The sequence below is a fragment of the Stenella coeruleoalba genome (genome assembly GCF_951394435.1).
Source record: "Stenella coeruleoalba genome assembly, chromosome: 3".
NCBI lineage: Eukaryota > Metazoa > Chordata > Mammalia > Artiodactyla > Delphinidae > Stenella > Stenella coeruleoalba.
The window spans coordinates 145,883,846-145,908,981 of record NC_137148.1 but is presented as its reverse complement, the minus strand read 5'-3'; the positions used below and the strand labels follow the sequence as shown (position 1 = coordinate 145,908,981).

Here is a 25,136-nt window from a genome sequence, read left to right as displayed (position 1 = left end):
CCCCTCTCTGGCTCTGCTTGCTCTCAGCTCTATGCTGCTCCTCTGTGTGTTCTGTGGTTTGACATTTCCTTCCTTCACCAGTTAGGAGCCCAGCAGCTTCCAGCCTGGCTGCTGAAGATACCAGTAAGCAGAGGAGCTGCAGAGAGCAGGAGGTCTTTTCAGGATCAAAGCAGCTGTGCAAGCCCTTCAGGGTCTCCCCCTCCCCCCTCCCCCACCCCCTCCACCCCCACCCCGCTACATTCTGCAGGGATGTGCTGCCCAGCATCCCCCAGTTCAGGTCTTGCTGAAAAGTCACCTCCTCCCAGAGACTTGCTCATTTTCGATTGCAACCGCACCCCACCTATGCACTCCTTCCCCCCTCACCCAGCTCGCACCTCTGCTGCATGCGTGTACACACAGCTCTCATCTAGAATTTCACTTCCTTAAATGTTCGTTGTTTATTGTCTGTCTCTCTCCACTAGCAAGTAAGCTCCTGGAGGGCAGGGATCTCTGTTCTGTTCACTGAGGCACCCTGAGCCCCAGCAGAGCTCCTGGCACTTAGAAGCCCTTGAGTGCGCGCTGTTGAATGAAGGTGTGACTGAATGGGGATGAGTGCTGCGGCCATCACAGACGCCCCTGGCCAGGGTGTGGGACACCGCACGTCAGAGGAGGGAGGAGAGGGACTCCCACCAGCTTCTCAAAACCATCGCTTAAAGGAAACAGAAGAACCAGGAATAAGCATTCTGGAGGTGTGATCAGGAGGCCACTGGGAAGCCCCATCCCCAAGCATCTCCCAGTGAAGCGTGAAATCCCAACGAGGACATTATGATGGAGGATTAAACACTGCCCTCCCTCCTTCTCTGTCCTCTAAAGTTCCCAGTGGATTTATTAACAATTCATTTACCCTGTCACTCTAATGAGTTGGAGGGTTCCGAGCAGCAGGTCCCGGGGAGCAAGGAGAAGTGGGGGGACTGGGGGCCTGGGGGATGATGGGGGAAGCAAGAAGTGGTAGATGCCAAGACTACTTCTGCTAACTGAGCAATTTTGTCTTAGGCCAAGCTTGTTACCTTGAGGTGGTCACTTCAGCAGAAGCAGTGTAGACCCCGGGCCATTTCCAGAGGGGCTGCAGGCTCGTTCACTCCCAGGGGGCTTCTGGCATCAGGGGCATGGACAGGGGATGTGGTGTGTTGAAAGTGTGCTGCTCTGGAAACCAGGGAGCCTGGCTTCCGGGGCTGGTGCGTGTGGTGGGGAGAGGGTGGCCTTCATCACTAACCCGCGGTGCAGGCCGGTCCCTTCCCCCGTCTGGGTCTCTGTGGTGCCGTCTGTAAAATGATGTTGGACTAGATCACCTCTGAGGCTCCTCCAGCTGCCTCAGATCTCTAGGGGACATGAGCCTGTTTACTGATGAGGGCGCCCTTGGTCACAGCAATGGTGCGAAGGGAGGCTGGAGCTGACTGCTAGGGCGTGCCAGAGGTGCCGTCCCACTCACAAAGGCCCTTCCTGTCCTGGGGTTTGGGGATTTGCTAGTTTACAACATCCAAGGAATAAGAGGGTCCTGGCCAAGGGTGGCCTCCGGGCGTGGGTGATTCAGGGAGTCTCCCACTCTGCAGGCTGGGCCTAGATCGGAAACACTTCACCAAGTGTTTATAAGAATCCATGTCAGGGCTTCCCTGGTGGCGCAGCGGTTGAGGGTTCGCCTGCCAATGCCGGGGACACGGGTTCGTGTCGCGGTCCGGGAGGATCCCGCATGCCGCGGAGCGGCTGGGCTCGTGAGCCGTGGCTGCTGAGTCTGCGCGTCCGGAGCCTGTGCTCCGCAATGGGAGAGGCCACAACGGTGAGAGGCCCGCGTACCGCAAAAAAAAACAAACAAACAAAGAAAAGAATCCATGTCATGAACATTTTTTTTTCCAAAATCTTCAGTTAGTTAAAAACTGACTGAGTTTCATGAGATTCCAATTCTCTCACATCCCTGGATATTTCCTGAATGTTTATAGTAATTTGGTTAATATTAAACTTTTGCCGTTCTAAGATTGCTAAAGAAAGATGGAAAGATGTTATTTCTTAGTTCTTGCTTGGGTTTAAGAGAGTTTTTTTTTAAAAATAACTTTAAATCATTTCACAGAACTTCAATCCCATTTTGAAGGAAAAGAAATTGTTGTTGACAGAGCTTGAGAAATTAGGATTAAGCTGCCAGTAACCTTGCTGTCAGGCAGTGGAGCAAGCAATAAAATAATGACATGTGAGCCTTATCGTGGACAAGGTCAGTCCCAGACCTCCCCACCAGAATCCGTTACAAGAGCATTTCATTTATTGATTTATTTGTGTGCTTGTATAAAAGTAAAAATGGGTCTCTTTCATTCTAAATGTGACTTAGAAATTACATAATTTTGGTCTGTTGACACTGTCCTTGACTTAATTAGTTAAGAAGAGCTATAAAAAAAAAAAAAAAAAAAAAGAATGCATGTCACCAAGAAGGAGTCAGGGAGCGGAGAATGGAAGGAGATTTCAGACCCAAGAAGCGCACGGGAGCTCTTGTCAAGAGTTATGCAGCAAGCAGCTGATTCCTCCCGGTCTCAGAGATGGTTTGAAGATTCTTAGAGGTTAGATATCACTACAGGGATGCCAAACCCAGAGTCAGGGGACCTCAGCCCCGGGGAATGCTAACGCAATAAAATACGCAGTGGTCATGTCCAGATCATAAGGCTGCAGGATTTCAGAGGAAGAGGAGCCAGGCGTGAGCTGACCAGCTAGACCGAGGCCCCAGCAGAGAGCTTCCTGAGCAGGGACTGGTAGGGGGATGGAGGTGACAAGCTCTTCAGGAAGCGAGGAGCAGAGGCCCCACGGGGAGGGGCCTGGCTGGAGGCCAAAGGAACAGAGGCTGGCCAATACTGGCCCAGGTTCCTGAGGTCACACAGATCAGGGAACTTCAGGGCTCCGTGGGAGGAAGTTTGGGCCAGCGGGGAGATGATTGTTTTGTCACCTCCCCTGTCCCTTTATCTTGCAGGATTCTCAGTAAGTTGAGTCAAGAAATCAACAAGAATGAAGAGAGAAGGAGCATTTTCACACGCAAGTGAGTGGGGCAGCTGAGGTCCTGGTGTCACTTTAATGAAATGCAAGGCATTTTCAAACCCAAGTCTAACTTTAAATGGGAGTCACGGGACTGGTTTGGCCCCCATTTCTGATCCGCAGTGATCCTTCAGTCCAGGGGTCCCCCCCCCCACCTCTGCCCTGCATCCTGCCCTGTGTCTGGGACATCAGGGGAACTTCCCCTAGAGAGTCAGACAGTCACAAGCTCCCAGTTGTGCCACCAGCATGGCTTTGGTGGTTTCCAGAATTTTCGGGTAGTCTGGCCCTGGTTTCAGAGCAACAGGGACCGCGGTCCTGGGTGGTGAGACATACCCTCCCCCGGGGGCTCCCCTTGCAGGGCTGGACTGAGGAAAGAGGGAGATCTCCCGAAGTCAGTAGGGCCATTAATGCAATGTGTTTGTCTTTACAGACCCCAAGTCCAGCGGTTTCCTGAGGAAACAGGTAAAGGTCTCAGGGGTGAGAGCAATGGCTTTAGGAGGTGACAGGTGCTTTGGTTCTTCTGTCTGCTGGTCCAGATTGAGGGGAGGAGAGATGTCACTATGCCGGGACACCTGGCTATGGCCCCTTCTCAGCTGGGACCCTCTGCAGAGACACAGTGAGGGACTCTGTGGGGTGCATGGAATGACCCGGGCCAGGCTTTGAACTGAGCACCTAAGCAGAGCCAGCCCTCCTGCTTCTGAGTCTTTAAGGCAATTATTCAGTTGTTAAATTGCACATCCTGTTAAAATGCAGATTCCTGGGTCCCACTCAGTCCTGCTGAATCAGAAGCTCTAGGGATAGGGCCCAGGGTATCTGCATATTTTAAAGCACTCTCAAGTGACTTTTATGCATGTGAAAGGTTAAGAACCACTGCCTCTGTCTGGCAGAATGAGCCCCTCAAGTAGAAATTCTAGAGCTGATACAGAATTGTTAACCCCCAGGTATGTAGCATGAAGGCCTGGCATGGGGCAGTGGTGGGGAAGGATCCCGGAGTGGGGAGCGGCTCTGACGTTCCTTCTTGCGGCTTCTTTTGGTACCGATGCTGGTGTTATCCTCTTCCACAGAAAGCCATGAAGAAGACAACGGAGGCTGGTCATCCTTTGTGAGTATGGGGTGGGCCGTTCTTCCACCTTACAGCTGTTTCCAGAGTGCCTTTGTCATAAGGAACCAGCATGATGCTGAAAGGAGCAAGGCCCTGATAGAGCCACCCAGGGGTCAGATGATGTGCTCTGTGAAGGCCAGAGCCTTCTAGTAACTTTCTGGCTTTGCGATCCACGGGGTCTCTGGCCTCATCTACTCCCCTCTGCCCTTGTAGCACGAGAGCAGCTGTAGACGACACCTGAATCAATGGGCTTGGTTTTGTGCCACCAGCCCTTCACTTGACAAACAACAGACAGCGGGCTGGACTCGGCCATGGGCTGTGGGGTGCTGACCACGCCGTTATCCACCGTGCACACCTCCATAGCAGGGCCCTCCCCCAAACCCCTCCTCCACATGGTCTACGCTAAAGTAGATTTAAAGTAGCCTTTCTCATAGGCTTACGTGCCCACCGGTGACCCAGAGGGAAAAGGAGTTCAGAATTAACTCTCAGCCCTGGAAAGACCTCAGGGATGGGCTGATCCAACTGGGTTTTATATTTGAGGGGTCATGATGACGCCTTTGAGAGTCGGATGAATTCTGCACACCTTGTCCCCAGGAAACTGCATATGTAGTCACCACGCTTGAAACCAGAGACTCAGGCTAAGAACTCCATTACGGCTCGTAGCCCAGTCTGCTCATTTTACAGATGAAGCAGCTGAGCCCGCTGGAGAACGTGACTTATGTCACACGTCTAGTTAGAGGCAGGCTGAGGACCCGGGTCGCCCACCCTCCGTCCAGGGGTCTTTCTGGTAAGCGGCTGCCTCTAGTGCCTTTAGGAAGCAGTCACTAAACCTCCCTTGTCCTGATGGGATTCTGGTAAAAGAAAGCATTGAATTTGGAAAAAAAAAAAAAAATAGTGCTAGCTTAAGTCTGTGCTTTCTACGTGAGAACAAAGGAATATGACAGGTTAATTTTGTTCCAAAGGGAAAATAGACCAGTTTCCCCCCAAATGTTTACATTTTTAGGCAGAAGCTGCATCTTTGCTGCTGCTTGCCATGCAGTCCCTCCCGTGAGCTCAGCCTGAGGCTAGCCACCTCCATCTTCTCTGTAAACAGGGAGTCTCCACTAGCCACTGGCTACAACATTTCGGGTTCCATGAAGTGCCCAGCATTGCACAGGGCACTGGGGGTGGGGGGTGGAGATGAAGAGCCCAATTCTATGAGCATTTTCTAGCTTAGATAACACATACACAGGGCAGAATATGATTAGGAACAAAAACACACATAGAAATATTCAAGTCAAATCACTGGGAGAAAATAATTTTTCTAGAAGCAGAGAGGAAAAGTCTATTGTTGAGAAGGGCTTATGGGGTAAAGGCCTAGTGGAAAGTCAGGAGCCACAGGGCTGGGATGTGCAGGCTGAGAGATTGCAGGGAGCCCCTGTAGGTCTAGGGGGCAGTCGGCATGGGCTGCAGAGGCGCTGAGGCCGTGGTTCTGAAGTCCCTCCCATGCATCAGGGGTTCCATCCTCTGTTCTCAAGTTATAGGAACACTGATGGCAGGACGAAGTCTGTTTTGGAGTTCGGGAAGGTACTCAACCTCGTCTTCCAATATTAGAAATATACATATTCTGCAAGTCAAAACATCAACACATGCATCTTTCACTTGAGCACCTTAGACAGGCTTCCTTAAGCCACCTAGTAAGGTTGTCAGGATTTCTAGGCTCTCAGTGTGCACCTCTCCTCGTCAAGTTGCAACCTCCTGTCGCTTCTTTCCACGCTGCCCTCGACTTTAGAGAAATGCCCTGGGCTCATTTACGACCCGCTTTACCTTGACCTGAGAGTGATAAGCTAGTCATTGCTTGGCAGTTGATGGTGCCACTCCTGCCTGGGAAATCATTACTGTAACTGTCCACTTTCATGGGTTGCTTCAAAGGCAATCACCCAGCCCCTAGGGCTTAATTTCCCTGAGACCCACAGAGAAGCCTATGTAAAACACGACAAGTCATTTAAAATTTAGGAAGAGTCTCTTCCAAGACAGCAGCTTCACACTCAGTGCCAGATGTCACGAATAATAAGCTGTTGTTTTTATACGCTCAGCTCTCAGCAGAGGGACTAGCCCAGCCCTGACTATCCCCTCTCAGGCACAACTTAACCTGCCTTCTAGTGAACAGGCTTTGGTTATCTGGTTTCCCCATTAGGGAAGAAAGTTTCGAGCACAGGCACCCTAAGAACAGAACTGACAATTAACTAGGGGCATCACAAACACTCCTGATGTTTAGTCTTCCTCTTGGCAATGTCTAGAGTAAAAAACGTGTTTACTCAAAACAGCGGGCTCTCCCATCCCTCTGTTCCTGTATTCTCCAAAAGCAGTTTGTTCTGCTTTTCTCTGTTATGCAAAAAAAAAAAAATGTAGAGAACAATGCACTTGCCTAGCGGTCTGAAGACCTTGACGGGGGTCCCACGTCTGCATCTTGCTGGTCCTGGGATTTTGTACTCCCTGAGCTCAGTATTCCTCATGTGTAGTGGGAGGGCCATGCTAGTGCTGACTGCCCCCAAGTGAGGACCCCTGTGAGGCTTGGCAGAGAGAGAGTAGATGCGGGCACGCCTACTGCCAAGGGACCTCTACACACCGCGTTGTCCCCATCACCGTGTTGGCAGGATGAAGATGACTATGAAAGTCCCGATGATGATCAGTATGGGGAGGATGACGGTGACTATGAGTCCCCCAATGAAGAGGAAGAGGCCCTCGTGGAAGATGACGCCGATTATGAGCCGCCACCCTCCAACAACGAGGAGGCTCTGCAGAACTCCATCCTGCCTGCCAAGCCTTTCTCCAACCCCGGCTCCATATACATAGGTAACGGCCCTGGCAGCCCAGCCCCCAGCCCCCACTGATGTATGGGAGGCCAACGCCCATGGAGCAGAAAGCTTGGCATGCTGATGCCTGCTAACCTGCTGTGTGGCTTTGGGCGAGTGACTCCACCTCTCTGGGCCTCAGTTTCCTCATCTTTGAAATAGGACGATAACAATACAGACCACATAGGTTCGCTGTGAGGATCAATAATATTTATGATTTGCGGACAAATATTTATGATTGCAGACAAATCATTGCTGATGGTGGATGATACTGATCTGCCAGTGAAGGGTATATGGAAGTAATAGCTTATTTTGAGTGTTACTTTGGTACTCAAGAGGACTTTCCTGTTCCTCCCCACCTTTGACCAATTCATGATTAGGGGGCACCACTACACACAGACTGTCAGAATAAATACAACAATATTGAATGTGGTTTGGCCATAACTTTAAAATCTTTAAACAGTATTCAAGATTTTCATTGTCTATCTGCTCCTGTCAGCCCTTTTCTCCCTCATTCATTTATTCATTCATCCATTCAACAAAAATTATTGGTCTTCTATTATGAGCCAGGCATCATTCTAAATGCTGAAATTTAAAATCATCCGGAAAGAAGACACAGCCCTTGCCTCACAGGGCTTACACTCTAGCAGTGGTGGTAACAGCAAGTAGGCACATACACACTCGCATATCAAGGAGTGAGCTAGAAAGTTGATGATCCGTATCACAAAAATTAATACCACTAATCCTTTAGGCTGTATAACACGTGGCAATTTTAAAGCCCTTTCACGCTTTGTCGGCATTTCATTTTGTGTTTTGAAGCACCCTGCGTGATACAGGCAACAATTATCAAGCCTGTTTCATATGTAGACCCTGAGAAGAAACAGGTAACTAAGTCGTTGAGTGCCTCATACATGCCAGTTATGAGCATACAGAATGAACGAGACGGTAGACAGGCCTCACCCTAAAGAATTCATAGTCCAGGCAACATCAAACAAATGAGTCGCAAAATGACTTAATTAAACCATGATATATACTCAGGAAGACAAGCGCAGGAGATGAGGCTGGGACATATGCCTGATCTGGACTTGCTTCCCTGAGGATATGATATTTAATCTGAAACTTAAAGGGTGAACAGGAGTTGGCTAAGTGAGCATAGATGTGGGAAGGAAAGAGCATTCTAAGCAGTAGAAATGGCCGTGCAAAAGCCCTGAGGCTGAAAGGAGCATGACAGGTCAGAGGAGCTGACAGATGGGTAGAGTGGGTGCATTGGTATGAGATTAGACCAGGCTTGCTGGGTTCTGAGCCCCATTCTCTGTGGAAGAGTGTTGCCTCCCCAGGACTGGGGCTAGGGTGAGGCAAAATAGGCACCCAGGGCACAACATGTAAGAATGCTGTCACTTCCTCACAGTTCTGGCCTGCTCTTTCCCTGGCAAAGGGATGGAACACTGCCAGCCTATCCATCTGGCCCGGGGATACTTCTGTGATGACCAGAAGAATGTGAGGTTTCGTTAAGAGTCTGTGGTTTGGTTACAGGAGTCGGTGACTGGCTCCTCCCTTTAAGAAAGGAGGAAGTGGGAGGGGGGAGGACAACCCAGAGCATTTGTGAGGGGAAGGAAGGGGACCTAGAACAGGATCTTCAAGAGCCATGACGGTGGACTTCACCTTGCCCAGGCAGCTGGGTGTGCCTGAGTGTATGTGTGTCTGCGTGTGCATGTGTGTACATATGCATGTGTGCATTTGTGTGTCTGTACACGTTTACTTCTTTACAATTTTGTCTGAAAACACTCCCTCATGGTACTGGCTGAGTTAATGACTAAGAGGCCTTTTTTCATGCTTTCATCAACAAAACCTCTGATGAATACCTGTTCCCCAGAGGTAAGGTGAGTGTTGCTCCGAAGTATAAGAGTAAGACAAACTGGACAGGTACAGAGAAGGCAAAGGGCCAAGGACTCCCCACCCTGTACGACCCAGGTGTGGACACATCCCTGCCATGCTGGCTGGGGCTGGCCTTGGTGCTGGGGGGAGTCCGTGGGATCCAGCGATATGGAGATGCCCCCAGCCGGCGCTGGATGGGTTCCTGGAGAGCCCTGGGTGTGGCCCACACTTGCCTAGAGGTAGCATTTCTCCTTTCATTTTAATGTCTTTGCATTTCCACAGACCGGCCCCATTCCGGGAAAGTGCAGCAGCCGCCCGTGCCCCCGCAGAGGCCGATGGCCGCCATCTGTCCTTTGCCCTCCGGCAGCCGGGCTCACTCGGTAGGCTCCGTACTTTGTTATGCCACTTTGTGTCCACTCGATGATTTCCTCTGCAGAGAGAAAAAACTATAGACATCTTTATCCAATTCTAGCCAGTAAGAAAAAGTTATATGTAGGCCGGGAAAATGCATTCCCAAGTACTCACAGTGGGCTTTTTGGAGGATGAAATACTAGTGATTTTTATACACATCATAAGGCTTTTATCATCGGTATTTTCTCTTTACCATAAACAATATAAGCTATTTGTATAATAAAAAGTCGCCTTCTGGTATTCATTGTGCTATTTTTTCTGACTTTTGAAATAAGTGAAAAATAAACTAACGGCACCTACTAGTATTTGGGTCCCCAGCCTTCCCTCCTGCAAGAAGACTTGCGCCACCTGCTGGCCAACATTTGAAATTCCACGGACAAAAGGTTTGAGACCCAAACGTGCAATGCCATGAACCCAGGGAGAGAGAGGCAGCAAACTCCCTTTCCTCTTTCTTCAAGCTTACAGTCTCAGATCCCGTGGTTCTACTTAACTAACAGGCACACCTCGTTTTATTGCATTTTGCTTTATTGCGTTTCACAGATATTGCATTTATTTTTTACAAATTGAAGATTTGCGGCAACTCTGCCGTGTCAGATGATGGTTAGCATTTTTTAGCAATATTTTAAAAGTAAGATATGCACATTGTTTTATTAGACATAATGCTATCGCACACTTAATAGACTTCAGGATAGTGTAGATGTAACTTTTATATTCAGTGGGCAATAAAAAAATTTGTGTGACTAGTGTTAACGAAAATTCAATTAACAATCGAACTAAGAAGAAAAAAAGAGAATTTTATTTGAGCCAAACTGAGGATTATAACCTGGGAGACAGACTCTCAGAAGCTCTGAGAACTGCTCCACCGGTCAGGAGCTAGAGATTCCGTTTCATATATTTTTGAGACAAAGAATCATATATCATATGGACAGGTTAGTATTAAACACAAAGTTCATCAGGGATGTTTTGGTCAGGGGTGTACCTACAGAGTGAGCCTTTAGGTCAGTGTGACTCCCTGACAGGATGAGAAAGAAATACTAACCTTCAAAGTCACAATGGTGATTTCAGAAGAAAGGTACCATTTTTCTCAAAGTTTGTTCATATCCTCCTGCCTTGAGGAGGTCTGGTTAATGTATAATACAAATGCACATTACACATTAGGAAAGGCCCATCACCAACGGAGGCATATTATATGTGTTTCAGTTCTGACTTAGTTTGATTGCCCTGTCGTAGAGAAATTTATGATTTTTCCTCATCACTAGGCTTCTTTTGATTTTTGCTTTATGGCGGCGGTCTGGAACCGAACCCGCGATATCTCCGAGGTAGGCTTGTATCCAGAGAGGCCCGGAGAAGTTCAGGATCAGAAGTCAATAGTTGCAAATGTGCTCTCTTCACAAAGGACCAGAGCGCTTTGACAGCTGTGATGAATGCCGAGTGTCAGGGCTAGGAGGAGGGAGAGGACATATTTTCCCCAAAGTTCACAATCCAGATCACACCACAGTTGGGACGCCTCATCTAAGAACAGATGGCTTCCTCCTGCTTTTGCAGTTTTATTACAGAGGGGGCTCATGGAGCTGAATTTATCTACACATGCATTTTGCCCTTGAAATCTGTAGCGCTTCACCTCACTCTTGGGATGCAGAATTCATTCATTCAATCTACAGACATTTATTGAGCCGCAGTGCCCAGCAGTGTTCTAGCTGCTGGGAATAGAGTGTGAACAAGACAAATAAGATCCTTGCTTTCATAAAATTTTTATTTGGGTTAGGGGTAGATGGATGATAAACAAGTATAGAGATGTATAAACAAGGTAATTTGAGTAGTAACGTGTGGTTAGGGAGACAGAAGACCAGGGAACATGGTGGTAGGTGGAGAGGTGACATTGACCTGGACAGGATGAGCCAGTTGTGGCGAGAGCTGGGAAAACAACATCCCAGGCAGAGGAAAACACAAGTACAGAGATGCCAAAGAGTGCATAAGCCTGAGATTTTGCAGGAACCGCAGGAAGATACTTATGGTGAGAGTCCGGTGGGCACTGGAGAGAGCAGCGTACAAAGGTGTTGGACGGGTGGAGAGGGGGCAGCTCAGGCAGAGCTTTGCAGGCCGTGGTGAGTTTTAGTTTTGTTCCTAATGTGATAGGAGCAACTAAAAAGCTTGACAGGGGAGTGACATGCAGAAAACACTCTCACAGTGTGTGGAACAGGGAGCTCAGTTCAGGTGAGAAATGGACAGGTATGCGTGTGAGCGGAACATGGGGATGGAGAAAAGTGAACAGCTTCACACCTATTTAGGGCGATAAAGCCCTCAGGGCTTGCTGATGGGTTGGAAATGCTTCCTAATACATGGATTTCTTTTAAAGCAGCCACCTCCGCCACCCCAGCCCAACCACGAAGAGCCTAGCAGAAGTAGAAACCACAAAACAGCAAAGCGTAAGTACAGGGGCTGCCCTCTCTTGCCCACCAGTCCACCCACACCCCTGCCCCAGCCAACTGCTCTCTTCTTTGAACTGACTTCAGTGTTTCCCTTTCAGTCCCTGCCCCTTCCATAGACAGAAGCACGAAACCACCCCTAGATCGTTCCTTAGCTCCGTTTGACAGAGAGCCCTTCGCAATAGGTTGGTATCTTTTATATTTGCTGCATAGTAACAGTGGCCAACATTTATAGAGTGCTTACTGCATGCTTTTCACAGGGACCATCTCGTTTAACTATCCCCACAATCCTATGAAGTGGGGGCTATTAGAATCATCCTCATTGTACAGATGAGGAAACTGAGGCATGAAGAGGTAACTTACCAAGTTTACTCAGCTACCAAGTGATGCGGGGGGGAAACCCAGAGTCAGAGAAGCCTGATGCGGAGCTCCTGTCCTTAGCCCTGTGCTGGGCCTGCTTCTCCATGGGTGCCATCTGTGTACACACATCCATCCCATGTCCTCCTGAAGGAGGATGGGGAGGCACCTGGGCTAAGAGGCAAGAGGCCTGGGACAGCTGTTGTTGGCTGCCTTGGCTGCTAACTTAGCAGCTCACTGACCACAGGGATGTTGCTTTCTCAGAGCTGTCTCCTTATTTGTAAGGTGGGTGCTCTGTAATGAGAAAATACTTTATAAAACTCTAAGGTGCTATTCCAATGTCAGAGTTGTCTTTTGTTGTATGGGTGGTTGACCAAACTGTAGGTATACTACAGTTCTTTCCTCCAGAATTGGCCCAGAGTATTCTTGGATTGCAGTTCCCTCTACATAAAGCTATTTTAATCCAATTCTAAACCTTAGCTACAATTTATTGAGCACCTACGATGGGTCAAGTGCTTTACTTACCACAAATAAGTTACAGTTGTCTCTCAGTATCCATAGGGGGGAATCCCTGGATCCAGGATCCCTGTGGATATCAGAATCCAGGGATACTCAAGTCTCTTATATAAAATGGTGTAGTATTTGCATATAACTTATGTACATCCTCCCGTGGACTTTAGATCATCTCTAGAGTACTTATAATACCTAATACAATATAAATGCTAAGTAAATAGCTGTAAATGCAACATAAATACATGTACATAGTTGCCAGTGCATGGCACATTCAAGTGTTGCTTTTTTAGAACTTTCTGGAATTATTTTTCCAAATATTGTTGATCTGAGGTTGGTTGATTCATGGGTGTGGAACCCATGGATATGGAGAGTTACCTCTACATTATCTCTAGTCCTCACCCAAGCCCAACAAAGAGGGAGTATTCTCATCCTCACTTTGCAGATGATAAAGCTGAGATTCAGAGAGGTTGAGTAAATTTCTCAAATTTGCATAATTAGGGAATTGCAGGATTTGAACCCAAGTGTTTCTGACTTCACAGTGGGTGCCCTTTTCCACCACATAATGCTGAGTTGGATTAAAGACACCTTTTCCTGACAGTACCAGCTCTACCCTTGAATTACTCCCTTATCCGTGATGTTTTGGGAGAATTAACCTCTTACAATGCTGAGACTCTTATCGGGAGACTCCTAACATGCCCAGGGAATATGCATAAATCAGCAGATGTTTTTAAAAGAAAACCTATTCATTATAATGATACAATTTATATCATGATATCTAATGATATAAATTTAAGTTTTCTGGGTACCCCTCTGAAGTAGGGTTTCCACCTCAAACCAAAATTTTATAAATAAGGAACATTTTTTATACCCCCCAACTCTCTCCCACTAGTCAGTGAGCTCTTCAACAGTGGAACAAGAGTCTTAGGGCCTATCATGGACCAGGGATGTATTCAGTCTTTAAGGAATAAATCATGTTGCGAAAATGCAACTCCAGAAGGATGTATCACTATTCACCCTAGGGTGTTAACTGAGCTGGGGTTGGAGGGAGTGGAAGAAAGAGAAGCTGTCTAACAATTGTCAGCACCCATGGGTCATTGCCTGGCCCTGCATATAAATTGTCACCTGATCCTTAGAGCAAATCTATGCAGTTTTAAACTATAATTCTTATAGCAAACCTATAATTCCCATTTTACAGGTGAGGAAATTGAAACTCAAAGACTTTAACTTGCTCAACATCATACAGGATTTGCTTCTAAACCTGGTTGAATCCAATTAATTAATGCTTTTATTACATTGAAGGCATAGGGCGTATCTACTCAAGGGAACTTCAGACAGAATAAAAAAAATACATTGCTTTGAATAACTTTGCAACGCAGAGTTCTCAGGTATGTCTAGTATTTCTTCAGGGAGCCTGCATGTCATCTGTTCCAAGAGAAAAGGAAAAGGAAAAAAGGAAGGAAGGGGAGAGGGGGAGAGAGAGAGAAAGAGAGAGAGGGGAAGAGAGAGGGAGAGGGAGAGAGGGGGAGACAAAGAGAGAGAGAGAGAGGAAAAGAAAAGAAAAGAAAAGAAAAGGAAGGGAAAGGAAGGAAGAAAGAAAGAAAAACAAAAACCAAAACAAAATGATTTGCAGCCCACCAGGAGAATCTCCTGAAACCCTGTACCCCAAGTTAAAAAATTTTCCAGAAACTAAGTGTAATACCTTACATAATGGCAAATGTACCAGAGGACTGAAGGAAAATTAACCCCTCCATGGCAAATGGGTTTATTTCAGATATGAAAATAAACTTCGGCTGTACAAAGAAGTTCTGGACAGATGAAAGAGACATAAAATCTCAAGAGAGCATTAGTCCTTTTCATCATCAGTTATATTAAAAAAAAATGGAAAGCAGCACAGAACCCACAATACTGTTTGTACGTACACAACACTGTGTGACCCTTGGGCAAAGTCATTTAATTTGTCTGAGCCTCTAAAATTAGGTGCTCTGTAAGGGACACCTCCAGGTCTAAAGTCTATGATTCCTCAACGCTAAAACCCAAGCAGCCCTCCAAGGGGCTTGGATTCAGGTTCATCAAACAATGTTTTAATGCTTAGCTTTTAAACTCAAGGCTTACCTGCTGTTTGTCACTTACAGGAAAGAAACCAGCGATTTCTGACAAGGTAAGCTTTCTCCTTGTTTTGTTTCGTTTGTTTTCATTTTTGTTCTGTTTTGTACCTTGTCTTTATCCTGTGGAAAGTGCTGAGGACACTCACACATCTTCCTTTCTGCCTTGTAGCTCTCCGCCCCAGCGGGAAGGTGAGTGGTTCTGGGCACCTGCGTGAGGGTACGTGGCACGTGTTGTAAGACTCTGGTTTGTTTCCCACACATCCTTTCTCTCAACTCTGCAGGCCTCTCGGGGAGCATTTACCCAAGATACAAAAGCCCCCGTTGCCACCAGCCATGGAAAGGCATGACAGAAGCAGCCCCCTGCCAGGGAAGAAGCCACCTGTGCCAAAGTAATTGTCTTCTGTTGCTTGAGCTTGTCGTGCAGCGGGAGTGATGTGAACTCCTGCCTCGTAGAAATAGCTCTGCGTAGGGACCCAAGGCCATGGTGCTCCCGGGTGGGAGTGGGCTCATTTTGCTGCTGGGGCTTGAGGAGTGTTCAGGCTTCTCAGGTTGGATGTAGAGTGCCTGGGTCACTTGGAAGGACGTGGCAATCTAGCACAGAGAGACGTAGAGAGATGCTTCCTTAGGAGCACAAGAATGACTGCCATTTGTGGAGAACTTCTCAACCAGTCAGATTTTTGGTTGCATTTTCCTTCCATCACAAGGTGTAGGAACTATACCTACCATTCTGTATTTCCATATAGGCAGCGGGGAGGAAATCACTGTGGGAAGTGTTAGGTCACTGTTAGTGTCTTCCTCACTGCTCAACCACGTTTTATGGTGACAGAATACCAAAGTCAGTTCTAATATTTCTAACTTTACAGTCTTTTGGGGCCTATTTCGCCAATGGCACAAACATATCTGGGGTCGGGCCCAACTCTGCTCCTTACTAAAGACAAAAGCAAAGCTTCCGTTGACCTCACCTGTGCAATCAGGATTCATAACTATGGCCCTTGCTTGGCCAGTGTGAGGACTAAATCAGGGCCAGGCTCAGGGTGCATCAATAAAACCTCAGTAACTGAGTTAATATTTTAATGGACTCTTCTAAAAAATCAAAATGAATGTCAAAAATATCATAATGAACAAAATATCAAAGTTTCAAAGAAACACAGGATGCGATGACGTGAGGCATCCGACAGGAGGCGTCCAACAAATCGTCCTCCTCGTGTCCCTCTCTCTAAGGAGAACATGAAGCGGGCCCAGGCAGCTGTGCCCACCACAGCTCTCAGGCCGCTGTCATCAAATCTGTTTGACCAGCTGGTGCATCAGGGAAAAATCCCGAAGCAGCAGCATTTCCCAATTATCTTCACTTCACACGAAGGGTGAGCCCCACGATGGCTGTTTTAAAATATCGGCAAAGGAGAATGTCTCCTAAAATGTTTTTATTTGCTTGGAGAAACATCTACTCAGTGAAATTTAATAGCTACTAAGAGTTAGTTTGTTGATTAAACATTTTTTTCTTTAATGTAATGATTGACAGCAGTAGCTACACAGAATAAAGGTTGTCTAGCTCAGCTCACAGTGATGACAGAACATTGAGTCACCGAACCTCCCCCTCCCTTGCTTCCCTGCTGGGGATTTTGCTTCCCATTTTACCACGGCTCACGGCTTTGATTTCTCGTTATTAGATTAAGTGAAACTATCTGTATTCTTTGAAAGTCTTTATACTCAGTTCTTTTCCTTTGCCCTGATTCATTTCAGGCATGGATGGGGATCAGACAGAAGAGAGAATGTAAGTACTCAATGTCACGTGGTGAATGCTTGGCACAGGGAAACCGGTATAGGCTCTGAGGAGGTCGAGGCTACCTCTGCTCTGCCTTCATTGCAATCCAGCACTGGGAGCCAGGCCTGCACACAGTAGGCTCCTGAATACCGCTGCCTGGTGGGGCCTCCATCTTCCCCTCCTGCCCACCGTGCTGCATTGCTTAACTCCTATCCCTCTGAAGGTTCCTAGGGAGGATGCGTTAGTCTCAGCCCTATTACCAGGTGGTAATTAGCAAGATGAAGGGGCAGTAGGTAGAAGGGAGAATAAAGGGAGAGTCTGGGCCTCACAACGAAGTTTCCTAGGCCTCTGTTTTCCCCTTTAATACCTCCATGGCCTAAGAAAGAGGGGAAAGAGCATTTATTGAGTGCCTACTATGTACATGTTACCAACCTAACTACTTTTGACAAGCTGTTTGCCTGGGACTTGCCCAGTTTTAGCAATGAAAGTCTCAGGTGCCAGGAACCCCATCACTTTCAGGCAAACAAGGACCAGGACAGTTGGTCATCCCAGCTTTACATATGCTTTGCATTTAATGTCCCTGTGAGAAGTCACTGTTTCTCTTTCACTAAGAGGAAATGGAAGCTTAGAGGAGTAAGATACTCACTGTAAGTTGCACAGCTAGTCAATAGCCAGGATCGAAATCCAGGTCTGTCTGAGTTCCTCGATACTGTAAGCTGTCTGAAGGCCATCACACCCCTGCCATGTTCAAGGGCTCAGCCCACAGGTGCCTGGTGTTTCATAGCTCTGTGCTGGATGCTGTGCGAAGATATGATGGAGACAGGCAAACCCACGGACCACATGCTAAGGAGCATATGATCACAGAACGAGCTACAGAGGCGAAGGGAAGAAAGTGATATACGGGGGTTGGAGACAAGGGTGACTTTTAGAGATGTGGCCATTGAATGATGGGAAGGACACAGGATAGACACCCCAAGAGAAAGCTCAGTGCGTTCCAGCCTCAGGAATATCCTCAGCAAAGGCAGGTGAGTGGCGATGCCCGTGGAGCCTGTGGGGACGGTGAGGACAGCAGTCTGGCTGCAGAGCCATAGGGACAAAGGGGAGATAAGGTTGAAAATGAGGGAAACGTCACATTCCTGAGGTTCCCTGTCTCTGGAAGGACTGACACCTGTTGTCATGAGAATCCAGAAGTCTTATGTTTTGGACCAGAGGAGACACGGTTGCAGAAGTGTCAAAGACCAATTTCATTCTGGGGATTCCCTGAGTCCATGTGTATTTATCTACACAGCCCTTTGCTGGGACTCCTTCCCAATTGGCCAACTGGGATGAGGGATTCTGGCTCTGATCCTTCTTGCCTCATCTCAGTGGTAGGACTAGGGACAGCAAACTTTACTGAGCACTCCACATATACCAGGCACAAGTAGTAACTAATTTGATCCTCACAACAACCCTTGACGAAGGTGCTCTTTCACCACCACTGTTGCTAGCCTAGCAAAACAAGTTCAAGTTGGCAATTTTGGTCTACTAGTCAATGGCAAAATCATTCTTGCCTCTCTGAACATCGTTTCCTATCTGAGGAGTAGAGCAAAGAGCCCCTCCCTTATCTATATCAGAAGGTTGTCCTAAAGATGAATGTGCTGAACCGAGCGTACACACCTGGGAAGCTATTTACGAATCAGTAAGGTTGCATTGCTTTTAAGAGGAGCGGCCATTGCAGAAGAAGGTTAAGCTGTGGGTCAGGCAGATTAGGTCTGAATCAATTTCTGTAACTCTTGGCGAGTTAGGAATCCCTCTTGGGTAGCATGTTTCCATTTGTAAAATGAGAATGTTAAATTCTTGAAGGGTTGCTTGAAGAACTGGATGAAGTATTGTATATGAGTCTTTGGGGCACATAGTAGATATCATCATTATTAGTGTATCTCTGGGTCCTTTTAGACACCTCAGAAGCTATTTTATGTTAACTATATAAAGAGTGTCTCAGATGGGAGTGTCTTTAAATGATCGTTTGTATTAAGAAATCATAAATTATTTAGCAAGTTTTACTGTTCTCCACAGTATCTTTATTATGGAGACACACAACTGCTAAAGAAAGAAAACAGAGACATTTCTATGATTGAGAAATACCGAAATATAGTTACTCTTTGAGAAATTGTGTTTTGATGATAGATTAATGTCTTTTTTTTTCTTCCCCTTACCAGGATGAAGATGATGGTATGTTCAGAAAGGCTTTCTTACAACTTATAACCCGTTCCTTCATTTTTCTGCTCAGGCATTCAGATGGAATTATTTAGTACAGAAACTCTATAGTATCCAGTATAATTGTAAAATTAGTATTAAGTAGATGTATGTCAGTTGGTATACTGCATAGTTATAATAAAATGGAGTTAATCAGCTGGGTTACCAAAGAGAACTGTTAAGTTCATGCATAACAGGGCAGATTACTAGTACAGCAAAACTGAAAATTGCATGTACAGTTTGATAGAAAACATTCTAGTATTTATGCTCTCTAACACATGTGGCTAAAGGATCACTAACTGCAGATGAATGACATAGCATAAAATTTGGCTTTTGTACAACAAAACTTGTGAATCTTTTCTGAAATTCATATGGTTTCCAACTGACAATTTTCTGCCAAGTTAACTTTTCAAAAATGAAAAAGAACATAAAATAAATGTGTGTTATGGAGAATGATATAGAATGGCAGCATTTGAAACTGCATTCTAAGGCAATAAATCATCTAGAAAAACCTTGGGGGGTGGGCTTCTGACCTACCACTTCCTAATGACATTTGATCTTTTGGATTTTTGTATCTCCCTTTAGACTAGCTATTTCTAACTGGGGAGCAGTGCTGGGATGTTCCTGTGACACTTGGATCCTGACAATCTGCTTTCTTTTTTCTTTTCCCCCGAAGTACATCAGAGATCTCTGCCCCAGCCAGCACTGCTCCCCATGAGCTCCAACACCTTCCCTTCAAGATCTACTAAGCCATCGCCCAAGCACTCCGTCCCATCAGCTCACCTGCCCGGAGCCTTCTCAGAAAGGTTTGTGCTGACGTCATTCAGTTCTAACCTAGCATTACCTCTGGGGCCACTGATACTGAGCGAATGTCAGGTGGGTTGAGAAAGAAAGAAATGAGCCGCTGGTCATAGGGTCAGAACATCTTGGGTCTTAAGAAACAAAACAAAGCTGAGCATAAAGAATTGCATATGTTAACTCACTGCTGACCTCTGAGTCTCTGTGCTTGGGGGTCAGAGGGACACAGAATTGACTGCCCTGTCATGGCCCCAGACAGAATGGACTCTTTGGTGGGAAATAGGGAATGTTTTCACTCTGTGAGCTAAAACAAAGAAACAAACACTCAAGAAACCCAATTAATTTAATTAGTTGGAGTTCACCCTGCACCTTGGATGGGAAGACTGAGAAAACACACCTTGTACCTAGCAGGTGGGGAGAGTTCACTGCACAGGCTCTGTCCCCAGCAGGTCTGTTTTCTCAGTAGCAAGAGTGTTTCTCAGGGTCCATGATTAGGCAGGCTGTCAGAGGCAGAGGCACGGACAGGAGGAAGACTCAGGTCGTGTCTCATAAATAAGCCGTCGGGCTGCCTTGTAGTGCCCCCGAGGGTCCATCCACCAGCACTTTGGGCTCATCTTCTCCTTCACTACCCAAAGGGAGAGGCTCAGTCCCCACCCTAATGATGGGAGAAAACTCACCCACCAGCAAGACCCCTCCACCCCTGCCAGATATCTGGAAGGATTCTCAATTTTTTTCGTTTTCCCTGGGTGCCTCTTGCTCTGATTTTCTGCTGCTTCCTCTCATTCTTCCAGCTGTTTTCCTTCTTCTGCCATGTCTGCCATTTTCTCATGCCACCTCATCCCACCTGGGGCCCCAGCCCTACCCTTCATTCTTACAAAATAACACTCACACGAGATTTCTGAGCAGAGCAGACTTTTACAGAAGGTTTGGGCTAAAGGCTAGGGAAATTGCCGCTCAGCGTGGAGCAGACAGCATTTCGGGGCTTCCCTCAGGCCCTCGTCAGCACCACCCCAGCCCCCAGAGATGCTGCTTCTGTCAGCTGCAGCACCACCGAGCCCTCTCTGTGTTTCTCACCTCCCTACCCTCTCCTTATAAACCCCTAGGCCCTGGGGATGCACCATTTCCAAACAACATGCCCATTTAATATATTTTCCTAACTGAAAGAGAAGTCCTCTCCCCAGAGGACTTCTGTCATGCTGCAAACTCAAAGTCCTCAAACTGCAGCTGACTTTTTAAAGTAGCTTTTAAAGCCCTTTACACAGTTCTTTTGTTGCTTTTGCTTTTTGGCTTGAGAAGCTTGTTAGACCTTGAGATGGTCCATCTTGGGACAGCTGTGAAGTATGTCCAACAAGTTCCTTCTCTCTGCCCTGCTTCCGTGGTTTCAGGGAGGGAGTGGGAAGTAATAGCAAAAGAAGCAGCATTTCCCCAGTCCAGGCTCCCCCTCTGGCCCCTTAAACCTAACCCAACTTAAAATCCATTCTTTTTCTGTCTCCACAGCAACAGTGGTTTTTCGCAGAGTGCCTCCCTGCCGCCATACTTCTCTCAAGGTTTGTACTCCGGGCTCTAGCGGTCTACTCCTGCCAATATGCCATCATGACTGGACGGCCAACCTGTCCCAAAGCCTTTTGGCAACGGTTTTGTTGTTTCCTAAAAGTATCTGACTTCCTCATTCAGCCCTTAACTCAGTTTCTGCAGTGTGCCAGAGGCTGTTGGAGTGATAGGATACTACACAGAACACCACAGACACACGTGCACACACACACACATACACACACACACACACACACACACACACACTTCCTCAGGAAGGCAGCCTTGGCATTCATCTTCCCACACAGAGCTTTTCCTCCCTGCTGTTTTTATATGGTGCTTAGGACAGTGCTGGCTTTCTCTGTAGTTTTGGTTTCTATAATGAATCTAACCTGGAGTTGCTAGCTGAGGAACAACTTTAAAATACAGTTTAAGAGACCCCAGGCCCCAAGATTCTGATACAGTAAGTCTGGGTGAGGACCTGCATTTTCAGTAATACCTCCTCTGGGTGTCCATGATAAGTATTTGCTGAGAGTGTCCTCAGACTTTAAAATGCATACAGATCACCTGGGAGTTGTGTTAAAATGCAGATTCTAGTTCAGTGGGTCTTGGATGGGACCCGAGGTTCTGCATTTCTAGTGAGTTCCTGTGCGATGCTGGTATTGCTGGTCCATGGACCGCTCTGAGTAGAAGCAAAGACCTAAAAGGTAGGACTAGACTGTGTGTATTTTTTATCCTTAAAGACTTGCAAGTAACTAGCACATGGTAGGCACTTTAAAAATATTTGTTGAATGACTGACAAATGACTATGGAAAGTCACCCAACTCTAGTAAACAGATTTTTTTCTCATGCTAGGAAACTCACCTCGTGTTACCAGATTTTCTGATTTTTTTTCAAGAAAAACTGGAAATATGGCTTTTAATGTGAAATTACCCAATTTTTAAAGGTTGACCTAAGACTTTTAAAAGTCCTGTGAGGAAAAAACAAAACACTCTTCTTTTTTTTGGCACTCATGGTACACATACAGAAACACCAGTACCGTATGTGTTATAAATAGAAAACTACTTTAGTAAGTTTAAATGATAACTCAAGGGTAGAACCTTTTTCAGGAGCACATCTATTACGTTCAGTTGGGTACATCATCCCATGTATGTGTGAGACCCTACTGCTGACACCAATGAAATCCACTACGTTTTCAATGTTTCCTAAGCATTTGAGGATATAGTGTCCATATTCACTATATGGCTTCCACAGTTCCTCCACACACACCCCTCAATTTTCCAGTGTCCACAACTCATTATTTTGTGAACCTACGTTGTGTTCCTTGCCTGGCCCCTGCAGGCATCTGAGACACTTCACTTATAGCAGTATCTCACAAAGTGAATTCCAAAGACTTCTATGAGTTGGTGATGGGCATTATTAATATAAACAGTTGGTTAATTTTTTTGGAATAGAGTCATCCCTCTAATAAGGGAGGGGGATTGGTTTCAGGACCCCACAGATAACGAAATCCAAGGATGTTCAAGTCCTTTTGTAAAATGGTGTAGCACCATCAGACCTTCACGTCCACAGGCTCCACATCCACAGATTCAACCAACCCACTGGCTGAAACAATCTGCAGTTGGTTGAATTCACAGATGTGGAACCTGTGGATGCAGAGGGCTTACTTTACTACCTTAATCAAAATTGAACCCTTTTCTCCTAAGAGTACCAGGACACCTGGTCCTCAGTCTAATCCTCCACTGGCTGTCCCAAGGTCAGGAAGGTAAAGGATGTGCTGTATATTGTCCAAAACCCTTGAGGATCTAGATGTTAAGGGTGGTGGGTGACTGCAATGATAAGTAGTATACTGTCTGTCATGAATAATGACTTTGTAGTGCTAGCCTGCAGATGCAGAAGCAGAAAGAGAAGAATTCGACTCTAAAACAGCCATGCACTGTAAGCCTTGATTACACTACTTTCCCATATAGCTAGATTTCATTCATTCAACAAACATTATAAAAGTGCCTGCCGTGTTGGACTGCAAAGGTGGGCATGGGGAAGGTCTGGAGCCTTAAGAAGGAAGATCAGCAGCTCAGGCTAGCCTGATCTGCTTCTTTAGAAACAGGGAACCTCATCTCAAGTAATCCAGGTGACATGGCTGGGAAGACTCTGGTTCTTCCCAAGTAACTCTCCTCTCTCAGTGGCCCAGGGGCAGGCAGTTTGCCCCTCGTGGTGTATTGTAGATGGAGTAACAGCCCTGGTGCAGAACCACCTGGAGTGCTCGTTAAATGCATATTCCTGAGCCTGAGTGATACTGGGTCCCCCTGGAATTCTCATTTATGCACAGTAAAGTTCAAGCCCTGGCGCTGCCACTAAGAGCACATGCTTTATTTAGACTCGCTGAGCCTTTGTTTCTTGATATTCAAAAAAGAAGATAATACCCACCTTGCAGGGTTGCTGTGAGAATGAACGGTAGCATACACAGGTGCCTTACTCAGGGCCTGGACAGAGTAGTGCTGAATAAATGTCTGTTGAATGAACAAATGAAAGATGCATGCATTATTAAGAGAACATTCAACTCACAGAATTTCCCAGGCTTTAACAGCCGTTCTGGTACACAGGAGACAGCCTTGGCAATTATAAATCAACCAAATCAAACCTTTCCTGAAACACATCCTCTTGGAAAGTTTCAGGGAACTGTCAACAAGAAAAAAAGGTGTTAGAAAAGGCGAAGCACAAGTGCTGGGTAATTTATAGAACCCAATACAGACTTCCTGATTGATCAGATAGTTGGCGGGGCTTTCTATGGAAGTTGAACCTTTCTACCTCTGTAGAAAATTGGGTAAAGAACAGCAGATAGTAAACTCTGCCTCTAAAAGCTAAAACTATTCTGAAGGTAACTTCACCTCATCTTGGGTGACAAATTTCTTTTTGTGAAAACAATGAGAACATAATTATTTTATCACCACATTGTCATCCCATGGGTGGTATATATGTAACGTGCACAATGAAGCAATCACTCAAATGTGTGGTAGTGTCTCAGAATTTCACTGGCCTGGCTACAGAACAGCCCTGTGGTTTTGAACAAGTGACATTTTTTTTTTTTTGCATTATGCAGGATCCCAACCAGGGATTGAACCCGTGCCCCCTGCATTGGGAGCACGGAGTCTTAACCACTGGACTGCCAGGGAAGTCCTGAAAATTATAGTTGAAGCTGTGGTTTCTTGAAACGTTAACTGCTGGGAATAACTGCAAGGGCATTTTGGCGGGGGCGGGGGGTGGGGAAATGTGTTATGACAAGTGAAAAATTGCTTAAAGTAAATGAACTTTCAGAATGCTCTACTTTTGAAGGCCCTAGCAACAGGCCACCTCCCAGAGGTGAAGGCAGGAGCTTTCCCTCGCCAGCCCCGACCAAACCTCAGCTGCCATTGCCTTCGGAAGGAGAGGTAAGATAAAGCATATGTTCCTATTTTCTTTCCACCCCAGGAAATGAATCATCAGAAACTCCCGTTGAATACTCTCTTGTTCTTTTATCTCCTATTAGTCTTAATTTTTTTAGCGAAAAAAATCAAGAGGAGGACTCAGATGAAAAATAATATGTTCTTTTTCCCTTGGTGTTCCTCTTCCAATGGCAAATGTGTGTTTTGCATTAAACAGTGAGAAAAATAATCCTGTTTTTCATCTGTTTCTTGGTTTATGACATTGCATAAGTCACTTAACTGCTCGTTAGCCTAGTTTTTTTCATTAAATATATTATTATACTACACTGAAGAAATTATTACATTTATATCGTTCCTGATTAGAGGCTTCATTATATATGAAATGCTTATTCACTGCTACCTTTGCAACTAGTGTCATGAAAAAAAGCAGTTCACACAAAATATCTTCTGTTTATCCTCACCTGAATGATTCTATATTCAAATTAAAATAAATGCTTCAAACTTCATGGAACTGAGGTGGTGATTTACGGTAATGATTACTTGGAGGCCTTTCTTTTCACTTACATATGTAACTGCAAAATTTATACCGTTTTTAAAAATTTACATTTTCAGAATTCATTAAATGAAGACTGGTACGTTTCGTATATTACCCGAATAGAGGCAGAAGCGGCTCTTAGAAAGATAAACCAGGTACTGTGCTAAAGTTTATTTTTTAAGTAGT

The 25,136-nt window shown here is 46.1% G+C and overlaps 1 protein-coding gene across 1 annotated transcript in view; it reads left to right on the top strand.

Moving 5' to 3' along the window:
* The window catches only part of LCP2 (lymphocyte cytosolic protein 2), a 44,957-nt gene that overhangs the window by 15,756 nt on the left and 4,065 nt on the right, over positions 1 to 25,136 (top strand). The window contains exons 4-18 of the mRNA XM_079918449.1: positions 2,984 to 3,049; positions 3,476 to 3,507; positions 4,110 to 4,147; positions 6,784 to 6,982; positions 9,139 to 9,236; positions 11,627 to 11,693; positions 11,795 to 11,878; positions 14,696 to 14,721; positions 14,838 to 14,857; positions 14,950 to 15,057; positions 16,409 to 16,460; positions 19,350 to 19,471; positions 20,961 to 21,010; positions 24,327 to 24,421; positions 25,028 to 25,105. Of these exons, the coding sequence (XP_079774575.1) occupies positions 2,984 to 3,049; positions 3,476 to 3,507; positions 4,110 to 4,147; positions 6,784 to 6,982; positions 9,139 to 9,236; positions 11,627 to 11,693; positions 11,795 to 11,878; positions 14,696 to 14,721; positions 14,838 to 14,857; positions 14,950 to 15,057; positions 16,409 to 16,460; positions 19,350 to 19,471; positions 20,961 to 21,010; positions 24,327 to 24,421; positions 25,028 to 25,105 (1,135 nt within the window). The remainder of the gene's footprint in view (positions 1 to 2,983; positions 3,050 to 3,475; positions 3,508 to 4,109; positions 4,148 to 6,783; positions 6,983 to 9,138; positions 9,237 to 11,626; positions 11,694 to 11,794; positions 11,879 to 14,695; positions 14,722 to 14,837; positions 14,858 to 14,949; positions 15,058 to 16,408; positions 16,461 to 19,349; positions 19,472 to 20,960; positions 21,011 to 24,326; positions 24,422 to 25,027; positions 25,106 to 25,136) is intronic.